Source organism: Elgaria multicarinata, chromosome 8 (genome assembly GCF_023053635.1).
Source record: "Elgaria multicarinata webbii isolate HBS135686 ecotype San Diego chromosome 8, rElgMul1.1.pri, whole genome shotgun sequence".
NCBI classification, from domain to species: domain Eukaryota; kingdom Metazoa; phylum Chordata; class Lepidosauria; order Squamata; family Anguidae; genus Elgaria; species Elgaria multicarinata.
Window position 1 is genome coordinate 82,433,065 of NC_086178.1, and position 16,290 is coordinate 82,449,354.

A 16,290-nucleotide genomic window follows, 5' to 3' on the forward strand; every position below is an offset into this window, starting at 1 on the left:
TCCAGAAATAACTGAAGATGCTGTTTTTGAAACTACAAAGTTCTAAGAAGCTTTTGTCCGGCATGCTTTTAAAGAGTGTCCTTGCCTAATATAGACATGATTACTTACATCTGCTGAGAATGTTCTCTTATTTATTCTACTCAGTGTGAATTTTGAACCACAAGGACATCTGGAGATATGGAAGACGTCTTCCACAAAATCACCAAAAATTGGCACTAAACACCTTTTGTAAGAATGATTGCTTTTGGTGTAAGGGCTGTTTTCAATAGACATAAAGGTGAACATATCAATTATTTTAGTTGAACATTTTATTACTGTGATTTTATACAGCAATTTTCTCCAAGCTTTACAGAAATACACTGACATTTCCTTGAGAATTTAATATTTTAATGTACCCTGAGTCTTAGGACAATCTAAGAATAAAACAACAACAACATACTGTATATACCTGTATTCTTCTGTATTTGCTAAAATGAGTACCATTTGTTAACAAGTTTGCTTTAAGAACTTTTTACTATTTTCAGATGTTCACATATGGAAGTGTTATGAAATTAATAAACCCCAGTGACTTAAGTTGGCACAACATACTAATCCACACTCAGTGGTTGAGTATGGGTTGTTGTTGAACCGTGGGTTAGCATGTTGTCTGAACCCAGGACATTTTCTGCAGACTAGCTTGTTGACCATGTAGTGTGGCTTATTTTTCTCAAACAAGCCACCTTGAGAATCCATGGTTTGTTGTTGGGTTGTTCAGGATGGTTAACAAGCCAAACTACAAGATTAGCATACCACCCTGTGGAAAATGTCCTTGGTTCAGACAATATGCTAACACATGGTTCAACAAACAACCCACAGTTCAAAAAACAACCCACACTCAACCACTGAGTCTGGGTTAGTGTGTTGTGTGAACAGCCCCATCATATAAGAGTATTAGAGCCTCCTTCTCTGGTCATATGTTGTTAACTTGTATGTTGCAAGTGAAGGACTAGAAGAGGGGTGGGGAGCTAGATTGGTTCTAGGGTCAATCCAAGGGGTCGGATGATGCCAGGGGGCAGGTCTCATCCCAAAAAGTGGCTTCCCCTCCCCTAAGAGGGACTGTCTCTTTCTCTGTGCAGAGAGGGGCATGGAGCAATCACGCCGCACCTCTCTCTGCACAGGGAAAGGGACTCAAGCAGCCAGTTTCTCCCACCCTTTGCCACCTATGGTGAAAGGCATGCAAAGTGGCTGCACTCTGAGCCAGTGCCTGGAGGAACAGCTCCTCCAGATGCTGTCTGAGTGCGTAGTCAGCCTTGTTCCTTCTTTGCCATCCCCCAGTTAGGGAAGATGAAGGAAAAGTGAAGTGGACTGAGCCATGGCTTCAAGGAACACTCCTTCCTGGCTGGGGTACAGGCACTCCCTCCCCCTCTCCCTTCTTGGTCATATGTTTCCCATCCCTAGACTAGAGCTTGAAATTCTGTTGTATCTTACTTGTTAGCTGCTTTTAGAAGACAAGAAATACCTTCCTACCACAACTACACATCATAGTTTCAGAGTACCTTCATCAATGTCAGGAGGCAGACCTCCAACAAACACCTTCCTAGAATAGCGTTCCACTCTTTCACCATTCTGACAGCGGGTTGGAGAGCTGAGCCCCGATGATAAAGACTGGTCACCATGACTGTCATCTAAGAAGCCATCTTCAAAAGGAAAGAGTGAAGACCGACCTGCAACAGATTTTGTTGTGACTTAGAAATCAGAATTGTACACTTTTCTGGAAAGATAGATTCAGTTAACAAACTTGTACTGCGCTCTGAAATTTTCAATGGGGAGCGGTATATAAATATTGTAAATAAATAAATAAAAAACTGCTTAAGATGCTGCTGTTCATGTTTCCCCTCAGTGATTTTTATACTCCTATGCTATCACTGTCATATCTGGAGAAAAGTGAATTCAACCTTGCAGGTAAGTACAAAAAGTCTCCCAGTCTAGAATCTTTCACTTGCCTAGCTGCACAGGGTATCGTAGGATGGCTTGAACAGTGGCTCTCAAAACACACATGGCAAAGGCATCATTACCCAAAGTGAATGACTACAAGGGTCAAGCTGATTTTCCAAGACACCTGGTCAAGTATGAATGAATTCACATTATACCACCGTGAACAGTTTTATATGCATGGTTGACCCTACCAACATGTGCAAAATATAATTTCTGTGCTGCCAGTAATGACTGATTTGAACATGTGCCTCTATGTAAACAATGGGGGTGGGGTAATATCAGTCTCTCTCTCTCTCTGATCAAGTGAGTTTAGTGGTTAATTTTGACCAGGTTGGAAAGGGAAAGATGAAATGGACTTCCAACATCATATTCTTCCTTTCATTTCTTCTTCTTTTTTTATTGAATATATAGTCTCCAAAATAAACCTTTAGAGCACACCCTTCCCATAATCATTTGTGGCAATTTTCACATTGAGTATTGATTAGAATGTAAGCCTGTAGGCAGATCTATCACTTTTGATGTTCTTTGTCCCATGCCTAGATGATTGTATACAAAAGAAATTATTATAAAAATCCAATATGAAATATAAATTTCTTCTTCTGTCACATGAAATCTTTGTGTGGTCCAGACAGTACCACAAAATTATAGCAGCTATTCAGATCAATATAGTTGTAATTTATCAAACTAAAAAGAGCTTTGGCAAGTCCAACTGTACTGAAAGCCTGCACTACTCTTTATTGTGTGGTGGGAAACCTTCCATCTTTGTTTTGAGGGTGCTTGCTTTGAAGTAACATTGGCCACATACTATGCTTTCTTTCCTGAAAAAGAGAGTAAAGTAGAAGTATAAACAGTTCCTAAGTAATACAAGTAACTAATAATTCCTGCTTTGAATTTACTCAAGAACAATGGGATGGACCCTAAGATAAGAACTTAAGGAAGTTTACAGGGGGGAAGTGTTTCCCCAGCCCCAAAGGCACTCTCCAAAAAGCCTACCTGGAAGATCAGCCTTCTTGAACAAAATGAGATGGAGTGCAAGAGACACCAGTGAAGAGGAGAAGCAACCAACAGTGGGTGGTCGTTAGCTCAATTTTGGACGACTGTCCTCTATGCCAGCAGCTCCCATACGTCATCCTATGTTGTTTAGGAGGCCCCCTGATTTTACAAAGAGGCTTTTCAGGGGTGCAGGTGACTGCAGGGATAAGGGATAAGGAGGGGACAGGAAACTTCCTTCCATTAACTTCCTTAGGTTCACTTACCTTAGGATTAGAATGTAAGCCTATGCGGCAGGGTCTCGCTATTTACTGTTTTACTCTGTACAGCACCATGTACATTGATGGTGCTATATAAATAAATAAATAATAATAATAATAATAATAATAATAATAATAAGTTCATGTAGGGAAATATTTGCATCTGCCACTGTTCATATGCAAGTACTGCTTGGTAAAATTTTATGCTGGCCACAAAGAAACGTGTTAGAATGCTGGAAATCTCAGCTTCCACTTCAAAATGCTATGCTAGTTCAGAATTGTAGGGAAAGTTTGTGGGTCTTTCTAGATCAGAGGTGGGGCAACTTGAGGTCCAACAGAAGTTTTGCCTACAACTCTCAACATCCTTCCCCATTAGCTTTGCTGGATAGAGCTCACAGGAGTTGTAGGCCAAAACATCTGGAGGGCCACAAGTTGCCCACCCCTTTTCTAGATTAAGGTCCTATCCTGAGGAAGTAATATTACTTTCTCTTGGCATTTTATTGGATATGGTCATCAGTATCTTTAAGACATGCTGTTAAAAAATAATCAAGACAGTTAACAATATAAGACAGTACCCAACAATGTCATGCTGCTAATGCAAATTACGTTGCGCAAGGGCACAGGACCTGTAGACCAGTGTCAATAGTGTTACCTTGTGCAACGGTTTTTCTGGGAAATCCAATTGTGCAAACTAATGCTATTGGCATTCCACTAGAGGTCCCTTATGCTACTGCAACGAAATTTGTGTTAGTGGAATGACATTGTTGGATACTGCCAAAATAAAAACAAGCTAAACATTTTTATAAGCAACACCACAGATATATTTTTTAAAAACACTCCAGATATTTAATGGTGCTAGCACAGTATTAAGCAACAGCATTAACCCCGACCCCAAAAAAATCCAAACCCATGCAGAAAGCGATATGTATTTTACTTTTTGATAGCTTTGGTGCTACAACACAAAAGACCTTGTCCCTCATACCTACCCACTAGAATATAACCTTTTTCACGTAAAGGAAAAAACAGAGCTAGTTTTGCTGCTAAGTGAAAGCTTTGTTTATATGCGAGAGATGAAGAATTAAGGTGGAAACCAATTTAACATTGTCAGGGTGTTCAAAATGATACATTAGGGGCATTATCCAATAACTATTCATGGCAGTGGCACATCAACAAACCAAAAGCAAAACCTTTGTTATAGCTATAGTTGCTGGGGTAGGTCCAACATTTTACTATAGTCTAAATTAGTAGTTTGAATATTGGCATAATCAATTCCTACACAAAGAAAGTGCTTGCTAGAGCCATGTCATGTGACTGGTTTGTCTATCACTGCAGCTGTGCAGTCCACATAAGTAACTCACAGCATCTGACATGGTCCCACAGATCTTAAGGAACATTTCTGTTGGAGCTAACTGCTTAACTCATGATCTGAAGCCACAGTTCACAGCAACTTTCAGATCATAGATTGAGCAGGAGTACCGACACTACCAGAGGCAGGATTATCATATAGATGGAATTGCTAGCAGATTGAACACATTAGTCATCATCTTCCTTTTACTTATGAGGCACTACATTTTTTATTAAGTATACAGAAAATACAAGTTACCATGGAGAAAAAAAATCTTAGCAAAAAAACTCCTTAGCTTTCTTATCTAACCATAATTCACCAGAAAGCAACAAAAAGAGCAATTAAATAAGACTCCATGTTTGAAAATTCTGCAGCCTTTGACATGAGATGTTAGTTCATGAATCTTCTGTGCAAAGACAGTTGAGTAAAATCAGGTTGCTTACCATTAACTGTAATTCTACGAGTGGCCAGCTCTACTGTCATGCATGGTTTTCTGCCTGAGCAGAGCACAGTTCAGAACCTCCTAGTGCTAGACAATACAATGTTTTGGCATACTCAAAGGGGTCCTGCCTTCCCTCTCAGTTTCTTAACATCTTGCTACAGTGGTCTGTAAGGAAGCGCCAGAGCAAGAGGAACCTACTAGAAACACCTGCAGTGGGGAAGGAGGGCAGGTTATATAACTGAACCACAGTTGCGAATCAGCAACCTGTTTTTCTTTTCATGACCTTTGTGTAATGCCACATATGGGAGAAGAGCAAACAAGCCTATCTGGAAGTGAGACAAGTGTGGTCAACCACCTGTGTCCTTGCCCCTTGCCCCTCATGGCGCATTATATCAAATAAGGAGGGGATCACAAGCTGCGTCCAGGAGGTTGCAAATGTCTCCCTGAGAGAGGGGGTGGTGCCAGCTTCTTTAAAAGAGGCGGTAATCAGACCACTCCTGAAGAAGCCTAACCTGGACCTGGAGGATGTTAACAATTACAAGCTGGTGGCTAACATCCCCTTCCTCGGCAAGGATCTTGAGTGGGACAACTCCAAGCACTCTTGAGTGAAACGGATTATCTAGATCCATTTCAATTGGGCTTCAGGCCTGGTTTTGGAACAGAAACTGCCTTGGTCGCCCTGTGGGATGACCTTTGCCAGGAGAAGGACAGGGGGAGTGCGAACCTGTTGATTCTCTCAGTGGCTTTCAATACCATCGACCATGGTATCCTTCTGGATAGGTTGTCTAGGCTGGAAGTTGGAGGCACTGTGTTGCAGTGGTTCTGCTCCTACTCGGATGGCTGATTCCAAAAGGTGAAGCTGGGGGATTATTGCTCTGTGCCATGGCATTTAGGCCATGGGGTTCCACAGGGCTCTATTTTATCCCCTATGCTGTTTAACATTTACATGAAACCGCTGGGAGAGGTTATCCGGAGGTTGAGGTGTCATCAATATGCGGATGACACCCAGATCTACCTCTCCTTTTCATCAAACCCAGGTGAAGCAGCGGCTGTACTGAATCAGTGCCTGAGCATGGTAATGGACTGGATGAGGGCCAATAAACTGAGACTCAATCCAGACAAGATGGAGGTACTGTTAGCGGGTGGTTTGCCTGTCCAGCTAGGTGATGTTCACCCTGTTCTGGACAGGGTTGCACTCCCCCTAAAGGATTGAGTTCATGGTTTGGGGGTGCTCTTGGATCCAGAACTGTCACTTGAGGCACAGGTGAACTCAGGGGCAAAGAGCACCTTTTATCAGCTTAGGCTGATATACCAATTGCGCCCCTATCTGGATGCAGATAGCCTAGCTAAGTTATCCATACTCTCATAACCTCTCGTTTGGATTACTGCAATGCGTTATACGTAGGGCTGCCTTTGAAAACGGTCTGGAAACTTCAAGTGGTACAAAACAGGGCAGCACGTTTACTAACAGGGACTGGCCAACGAGACCACATCACGCCAGTCCTTTTCCAACTTCACTGGCTGCCAGTCCAGGTCTGGGCCCGATTCAAAGTGCTTTTGTTCTGACTTTATACTGTTAGTTTTACCCTACCCAGTGCCTGTTTACTCTACCCTGTGCCTGTTTGCATTCTCTTCCCCTCCTTATTGTTTTATTATGATTTTATTAGAATGTAAGCCTATGCGGCAGGGTCTTGCTATTTACTGTTTTACTCTGTACAGCACCATGTACATTGATGGTGCTATATAAATAAATAAATAAATAAATAAATAAATAAATAAATAATAATGGTATTAACATTTAAATCCCTAAACGGCTTGAGGCCAGGCTATCTGAAGGAATGCCTCCTCCCATATGTACCTGCCCAGACCCTAAGGTCATCCTCAGGGGTCCTTCTCCATGAGCCCCTGCCAAAGGAAGGCAGGTGGCTACCAGGAGCAGCGCCTTCTCTGCTGTGGCACCCCGGCTATGGAATGAGCTCCCTAAAGAGGTTCGCCTGGCACCTACACTATATTTTTTCAGATGCCAGGTGAAGAGCTTTTTATTCTCTCAGCATTTTAACAGTCTATAAATTAAATTTTAACTTGGCTGTTTTAAATTTGTATTTCTGTACTGCTGCTGATTTTATCATGGTTGTGCTTTTATGTTGTATTTTATCTCATGCTTTATACTGTTGTTTTATACTTTGAATGGTTTTAATTTTTGTGAACTGCCCAGGGAGCTTCCGCTATTGGGCGGTATAAAAATGCAATAAATAAATAAATAAAATAAGTGGCTCCAAGCAACCACTGACTTAGTGTCCAAACACCGCATCTTCTTGAGCCTGAACGTCCAGAGCACAATGCCTGACGAACATTAGTTTTGGCAATCAGATAGCATCATGGCAAAGTTTTAGACAAATTCCATGGATGAAGCAACAGGTTTCATTGAGTGCACATAGATTCCTGAGGGAATGAGTAGCTGAGCCAATTCGCAGCAGCGTTTCATGGTGGATGAAATCCAATATGAAAAATACCATGTTAACACCAGCTGAGCCTTTTGAGGGCCTTCATAGTTGATAAAGAGACTAGGATCAAGCTGGACTCCGGTGGCTCCACCAATATACGAGGCCAATATACCAGACCTTATATCCAACACAGACAGCAAACACTCTAGGCTTGAGGAAGGGTTTAGGTAGAACACAGAAAGAACAGTTTGTCCTAGTTCAGACTGACAGCTACCTTTGGCAGAAATGAACTGTCCAGCTTGAGCACTGTCCTGCCCCTATGCATGATGAAATAGGGCAGTCTGGAACAAAGTACGCAGAGCTCACTAGATCTATTTCCATAACAATTGTGATAAGAAAGGCCACCTTGAAGGTGAACAGCCAGAGATCACAAGCAGTCAGTGGTTTGAAGGGCTTCTTCCTTAGCTGCATGTGAATGACTGAGAGATCCCAAAGGGTGGCAAAGGGTATCAGACAGGAGAATAGAGGTTCAACAAACTCTTCATGAATAGCTACACTAAATGGTGTAAAAGAAGAGCAAGTGTTATAGACCACCGTCTCAGGATCAGCATCTGTGGAACAGGTTTTTCTGAGGACAAAGTTTCAGACCCCTCCTAAATAGAAAGATCTCTTTCCCTGATGTTGTCACCATTGCTCCAGAGGTTAGAATTGCTACTCTCTAAGAGATAGTTGTTGCCCACAGGTTTACTGTCCTTCGCTGCGATCAAGGAGATCTTCGTGGTCTTCAATCCAAGACAACTACTGGTTTGGCCAAGGCAACATGCTGGCCTTTGGCTATTTCTAGGATCCCAGTGAAGGTTAGGGTTAGGGTCTCTGCTCTTGATGATAGTGCAGGATTTGTTTTTCTTTTTTTAACCAATGCCTTCAGCAATGAGGTAGAAGACATAATATTGGCCTGTTGCGCCTGATGGTCAACTTGAGACAATTGTCTGGTGTTGGAAAATCCTCCAAGGCAAACTTTTGAACTGACTTTGGTACTAAATTGCTCTTGTTGACATTGAAGATGTCAACATGGACATCCACACCTGATGAATCAAGACTAGATGATTGCTTATTGTCAAAGCTACTGCCTCCTTAGTGAGCTTCAGAACTAATACTGGCATTGAACTGGACAGTACCATGGTGGTCACAGTAATGCTCGATGTAGAGGATAGGCCAACGCAAGAATAGTGATATCTTAGCTTGGGTAGAAGGGACTGTGATGGCACTTGCAACTGCTTAAGAGTGTGCAGAAGTGGATTTGGCTGTCAGTAACAAGAGTGACTGGATCAAGATGTACCCAAGTTGCATAGCCCAAGGATGGGGAACCTCTAGTCCACAGAAGGTTCCCTTCTAGCCCACACCTTCTCCCTCAGGTTCTGTCCCCTCTTTATAGCCTCAGCCCCTCCCCAAGACCAAGGTCTTTTATCTCCGATCAGAGATTTTTCTGCTTCCCCCCCCCCCCGTGCTGCATTTGGGGCAGTTGCTGCTGGGGAGGAAACAGCTAACCCTCCCTCTGCAATGCTATGACCCCCTCCCTCAAAAAATACCCTCCCTGCTACAAATAGGCTTTTAAAAAGGCTTCTTTGTTATCAATGGAGGGTTTTCAAAAGCTGACTTGCAAGGTGGGCATTTTCAGGAGGACAGAGAGTACGTGAACATGCACACACACACACGTGTACGTGTGTGTGTGTGTGTGTGTGTGTGTGTGAGAGAGAGAGAGAGAGAGAGAGAGAATGAAAATACTGGTGTGTGTGAATGGGGTCTGAGCAATCATGTCAAGTAGCATATGACAACAGTGGGGTGGTACTACTGGCATGAGGCCCCTGAAGTGCTTCTTGAAAAAGGGTCCCCATCTCTGGTATAGCCAATGGAGCTCTGGTTACTTGGGCTTCAGTGTCCATCCAAAAAGGGGTAATTACTAGAAGGTTGTCTAGAAGACAGATGGACCTGTTCTTATATGGCTGCCTCAAGAAATTTTGACAAGGGGGCAAGTGTCTCCACATCACCAAACCAAAGGAAGTAGTAACCATATACACAGGAAACTTGCTACCAGAAATGGAGCACTCTTAAACAGGAAAGGTGCACCATGGGCATTGCACTGATGTAGGTCAGAGGAGAGAATCACTACAGAGAAATAAATGTGAAATACACTGAAGAAAGAAAATGGAAGAAAAACCTAACTTTTCATTTACTTCTGTGGACAAAATGAAAGCGGCTTGCGGATGGGCCTTCTGTCAAAAATTATTATTGACTAGTTTTAGATTTTGTTCTGCACAAGTGCAGAATTTATAGGACTGCACAGAGACCACAAAGAACAAAATGGTCTTTTGAAGAGTATTTCAAAAGCAACACTTTTCTCTCCAAGGAAATTTCAAGCTCTGCCTCCTAATATATCTATTTCAACAGAAGCAATTTCCCAACTTTAAAATGACAAAAGTGATGTCTGGATTAAAAACCTAAATACAACATTACATGAGAGTTGCTACTTCAGCACTAATGAAACAGACTGTATCACCTGGAAAACAAATGCCTTAAGAAGGAATGTGGTGCATCACTTGACTGACTCTCACATTCTACCGACTAGAAATAAAGGAGCATTCAACATTTCAGGTATTGGATCAGAATTTTGAAAATCAATAGCAAGTTCATTATGATTTGAATTTTGTGAGAAATCAACCAAAGCAGTTAGAAATCTACATTGCAGGAGCACTAAAAAAATCTATTACATACAAGCTGATTGTGCACAGTATTCAAATGAAATCATAACCATAACCAATGGTGAACACACACATTATTTATGGTCTGCCATAGGCTCTGATTGAAACTAAAATGTGTCCCATTCTTTAAAGCTAGGCCTAGGAAAAGCTGGAAGTAATAGCCAAACTACATATGTCATTGTTCACATAGTTTGGTCTGGTGTTTGATTTTTTTACACCTAGATTGCCCATGGGGGTGGGAGGTGAAAGCAGACTGCGATCATGTCATGGGGGTGGTTGAGGTCTTTTAATGCCTTGCCATAGTCCTGGTCATAATTGGGGACCGTGTGGCCACTATGCACAAATCACAGATATTGTGTGTGTGCGCGCGCATGTGTGTGTATATAAAGAAAGATTCCAAACGACACTACAACACAGCAAAGGGTTAAAAAACAGCTTTCCTCACACCATGGTCTCAGTCCAACTTGGGCCCCTTCACACAGGCAATTTACTTTTTAAGAAGTCCTGCACATTGGGCCAAACAATGTGAATAATGTCTCATGTAGTTTAGGCCTAAGTCCCCAGAAGCATAGCAGCACTAATGCAATACGCATGTTCATATACCGGTGTCTTCCAGGCAACTGTTGGATAATTTTTGAAGTGTTCAATTAAAACAATCACCACTTTTTCTATTCTTTAAATATAAGATTTGACAGGTGATTATCAATATGCGTGTTTATCTAAAAATAAATAAATTTAAAAGTGAAAAAAGCATTACTTGCTTACCATGGAAATTAGTTAATATTTCAAGATTTAATTTAAAAAATAAATAAATTTGTCCAAACTGAGACTAGTTTATTTTTTATAAGCAACAAATAAAATATTTCCTTTCAACACTTTCACACTCCACCATGTTCATATAATTATGGAGCTAATGAAGCAGAATCATTACCAGTGCTGTTGTAGTAGGAAAGGGGAAGTGATTCCTTTTACAGCACAGAAATAATGAGCTGTGTACAGCCTGGATCTTTTGCTCCCATGACAGTATTTGATAAACATTTAAAAGAATTTTTTACCTCGTCTCCGTCCATAGCTCCTGGCTGCATGTAAATACAGAAAAATATAGTGGGTATTGACATAACAGTAATGACCATATTTATAGTTTTAGCAAAGTCAGCTTTCGGACAATGTAATTCAGGTAATACAAATAGCCTTTGCATAAGGGTCTGAGACATAGCTAAATATAAAATCCCAGGCTTCTGAAGCATCACCTTGTTGATAAGTTTGTCAACAAAGAACTTGTAATAGGTATTTAGACATCTATGTAATGGTCTATCCTGAGCAATTACTGTGTAGATAGCATTTTTAAAATAGTTCCTCATGGAATTTTAGGAAAGCATTATACATACAAAATACCCAATAAAGTGTATTAACATCCAATCATTTTAATTGGGTGACAGGATCTGTTTAAATGGCTAGAATATGCAATTGAAAGTAGAATGAACATACAATATTTGCCATCAAAACTGATCTTCTCATAATCTTGATTAAATAGCTTCATTGGCAAAACGATTCTGAACATCTAATTTTATAACACAACACAACCAAACGATACCTTTCTTTGCAAACTTTATCAAAAGTGAGCTGTGGTATTATGGAATGCAAGGATTACTAAAAACAATTAACAGGACTAGAAGAAACAGCAGAAGGATGATTATCTGCTAGGGGCAGCCAACTGAAGCAAGTCATTTGGTAAATGGAGCCCTAAGCTAATTAAATTGGTTAGTGCATATTAGTTATACATTGTCTTAGGCAACTGAATCGTATGAAGCTTTCACCATGTTGCCTTTCTGTACTTCAGTGATACAAAGGATGCCTGGAGCTGCAGGATCTTACCACGCTAAGAACAGAAAATGGACGGGTTTTCATTTTCTGGTACTGTTTCCTCCATGCACCATTAATCCTAGCATTTGCTTTTTCTGTGTGTATTCCTTTTCCATCATCATGAACTAGATAACACAGGCAAGCTGAATGGCTGAAGACTGTCAAAAGGTGCATTTTATAGTTACTAAACTGGACATATTTGAAATATCCAACTTTATGGGATTCAGCCAAGCAAATAATTAATTCCTTCTAGAAAGCTAGAATAATGGGCATGCCAACCTCTGTGGCAATCAGCGAGACTTTCCTAATAAAAAATAACAAATAACCCACGTTTGCCAGCCAAAATATTTAATTGTTTTCTCTGAAACTGTGCATCAAACTGTGCATTATTATACAAAAAACCCAACCACAGTCAACTAGCCAACATTATGTAGCATGTTTCAAATTCAATACATACAGTTTTGTAATGTTACATAAATGTACTGCTTTTGCTATGAATTACAAATTAATAAATTGGTAGAAAGGTTATAGGATGTTGCACTGTGCTAAATACTGGATAGGCAAGAGAAGTGGTTTTCTATTACCATATATTGATATTAGAAACTTCTAAGAACACTAATTACTACCATCAAGATGACTACAAGGAATTGTACTCCAATTAAAATGTAAAGTTTTAGAATTTTTTTCACTTCACTTTTTTTTATTAAGCTCAAAGCAGCTTACAGCAAACTAATAAAATGCAGATTATAATAAATAGTATTTAGAAAACCAAAACCAAAAAATAAATCCAAAGAGAGAAAAAAATCCAATAGATTGTAAGAGTGAACTTCAATAAGGCAGGAAACGAACATAGTGATCAGCCATCTAAATCAAAGGCCATGTTTTAGTGAGGTGGGAACAACAAAGATGAAGCTAGGTAGGATTCTCCAGGGGTATGTCTACACGAAGGGTTTGCCCTGGGGTGGCTTCGCAGTAGCGGCAAGTCATCTACATGACACAGCCGCCGTTGCAAAGCCATCCGGGGCCAACCTTGGAAACTCCGCTCCAAAAAAGTCGGGCACTTACCCTGTCTTTTTTGGCAGCAGAGGCGGCCCCAAACCTCTAAAAAAGTAAAATAATAAAAAGGGGGGGAGGAGAGGAACAGTGCCGATCCTCCCTCCTTTTTTAATTTTATGACCTCTATCTGCGGAGCTCTGTAGAAACAAATAATAAAAATAAATGCAGGTGGGTGGGGAGGAACAGGCAGCCAGAGGAAGCAGACACTCCTCAGTCTCCAGTCCCTCCTGCGTCCTCCTCTGGCTGTCTCGTTCCTTCTCCCCGTTTTTATTTTTAATTATATGAATCTGCGGAGCTCCACAAACAGAGCTTATAAAATTAAAACAAAGGGGGGGGGAATGGGCAACCAGAGGGATGAGATGCTGCTCGATCCCTCTCGCATCCTCCTCCAGTGGCTCATTCATTCCCCCCCCGTTTTTTTCCTTATATGAGTCTGCAGAGCTCCGCAGATAGAGCTCATTAAATTAAAAAGGAGGGAGGAAAGACCCCGTTCCTTTTCACTCCCCTCCCCCATTTGTTTTTATTTTTTAACTTTTCAAGAGGCGCCAGGCAGGAAAAATCACACTTGCCTTCCTTCCTGTACAGATGATGTGAAGGAAGGCTAGTGCGTGTGCAAGGTGACTCGCGGCGCCAAAGCACCTCCATAAAGACAGGGGCCAGGAAGGAAAACTATAATGTCAGCGCCACAGTTGAGAAGTCCCTGCTCCTTATACTCACTTGCCAAATCTTTGTTGGCATGGGGAAGCCAAAGCAGGACATCAGATGTAGATTGGAACAAGCATTTAATAAAGGTGAAGGTAGCCCTAAAGGTATTCAGGCTCCAAATGGTTTGGGGCTTTAAAGTTAGGGTGGCAGTGAGCTTGTTCACACAATCAAACATCCCATCGTGGCTTATTTAAATAAGCCCTGGTGGGCTGCAGTGCATGTGCATTTTGAATATTTAAGCTGTAAACACATCTTTTTGTATCATCCAAACTTGATGGGAGTTGGTTGTGCAAGGGTTAAACCTGAAGTTGCTTATCCCTCCTCACCTGATGTCTGATTCTTAGATCTGTCACTCCTAATTCCTCCCCCACCATAAGATCTTATATTCCCATGGATGGAGAGGTCTCTGGCTGGTTTTGATCCTTCTGATTAGCTGGCATCTAGCAAGACTTCTCTCTACCAGTGTTGCTATGCCCTCTCTCCTACGACCTTGGTAGCTCTATCACCCTTTTGTCCTCTTCCTCAACTGACTGTGTTCCCATGCTTTTTTGGAGTGGTTCTGCAGAGATATTAGGCCCAATCCTTACATTACTCAGTCAATGTGCCCTAACTTACAGATGATAGCATTCAATGTCAGTCAAGTTTATTGCTTTTGGCCAATGGCCTTTGCATAAAACAAACAACGCAACAACAGTACAATCAGCAATAAATGTGGAAAGACAAAGAATTTACAGAAGTTAAACATATGCATATAGACATAATAGACAGCATTCTATTTGAAAGGGTGTCCAGTCCAAGTGAGCCTCGTGTGGTGCAGAGTGGTAAGCGGCAGTTACTGCAGCCAAAACTCTCCCCACGGCCTGAGTTCGATCCCAGCGGAAGCTGGTTCTCAGGCAGCTGGCTCAGGTCGACTCAGCCTTCCATCCCTCCGAGGTCGGTAAAATGAGTACCCAGCTAGCTGGGGGAAAGGTAATCACGACTGGGGAAGGCAATGGCAAACCACCCCGCTACATAATCTGCCAAGAAAACGTCAGCGAAAGCAGGCGTCCCTCTAGGAGTCAGGAATGACTCAAGTGCTTTGCACGAGAGGTTCCTTTTCTCCCTTTCCAGCCCAAGTCTAGTTTGAAGATAAAGAGCCATAAGAAGGGAGAGCAAGGGCTTGGAATTTGCCCACCTACAGTTAGTATCTGGAGAGCAGACTGAGTGAGCTGTCCTCCAGAGAGCACCTGGACACAGAACACCTGTTCATTATGGTGAGATATATTCTTATTTAATATTTATTTAATATCTGAGATTTATTTATTTATTTGGTAGGAGTTATATCTCAGTATTATCAGTATACTGATGACATTTCAGTCCAAATCTTCATAGGAGTTCACTCAAAGGTTTCACGTAGCAGTTGAAAAGCAAGGTTGTGCAATTTGAGAGTGGCAGGTTTACTTCATCCTTTCTGGAACTGTAGTGTTGGCACAAATTATATGACCTTAAATATACCATTTAGCCAATGCACTTTAAAGATACATACCATATCTATGGGGGTTAAACAAATATCATACAATTTGTTTCTACATACAGGAATTATGGCTAAACTATTAGTTCTGCTGTGCTAGAAGGCTAGTTCAAGTACAGAGACTGAACAGTGAACCAGAAATTTGACTGGTTGCACAAGAGAAATTGATCAATCTTATAAGACATTGCCTAGAAAAATGTCAACATATCTGGCAGAGATTACAGGTATTTTGAGATTACTATTGCCTTTAGTTTCTAAGGAAACTTCCATGTGATTTCATGTCTGTATAATTAAACCAACACAAGTTGAAATAAAAACTTTCCTAAATCAGAGAAGCAATCAAGGCAAAAGTATTTTGTAGTAACGGATGACTTCAATTGCCTTCAGGTAGACTGGGTAAATGAATGATCCAAAACTAAAGTTTATAAAGACATTAAACAACTGTTCCCAATAACAGTTGGACAAGAACCAGACAGGAGGTAATCCTGGGCTTAATTCTTAGTGGCACCCAGGATCTGGGTGACACATAAGTGTTGCTGAACTGATTGGGAACAGTGACTACAGTGTTATCAGATTCAATTTATATGTAAGTGGACAATCCCCAACAAAGTCCAACAATCACATTTGACTTCAGAAGAGGAAACTTCTCAAAAAATAATAATAAAAAAAAATCAAAGGAAAGTCTCAAAAGGGTAAAATCTCCCTAGAAAGCTTGGGGGATACTCAAAACCACTAAAATAGAAGCTCAGCTAGAATACATATTGCAGTTCTGGAAAGTTATAACCAAGTCCAAGAAGATGCCAGTATGGTTAAGAGACAAGGGTCAAGAAAACTATTAGAGGCGAGAAGACATTGTTCAGTAAATGGAAACCTTGCCCAAATGAGAGGGGGGGAAATCTTTCACAAAAACAAATGAAAAAAATGAGTTTGAGGAGCATACTG

At 41.1% G+C, this 16,290-nt stretch overlaps 1 protein-coding gene across 7 annotated transcripts in view; it reads right to left on the reverse strand.

The window, feature by feature from the left end:
• CPEB3 (cytoplasmic polyadenylation element binding protein 3) overlaps positions 1 to 16,290 on the reverse strand; it is a 101,182-nt gene that overhangs the window by 23,488 nt on the left and 61,404 nt on the right. For 5 of the 7 annotated variants that reach the window (XM_063132877.1, XM_063132880.1, XM_063132876.1 and 2 more), the window contains exons 5-6: positions 11,270 to 11,293; positions 1,536 to 1,703 (exon numbers count right to left, since the gene is read on the reverse strand). In XM_063132877.1, coding sequence (XP_062988947.1) covers positions 1,536 to 1,703; positions 11,270 to 11,293 — 192 coding nt within the window. The remainder of the gene's footprint in view (positions 1 to 1,535; positions 1,704 to 11,269; positions 11,294 to 16,290) is intronic. The other 2 variants (XM_063132881.1, XM_063132879.1) reach the window with 1 other exon arrangement.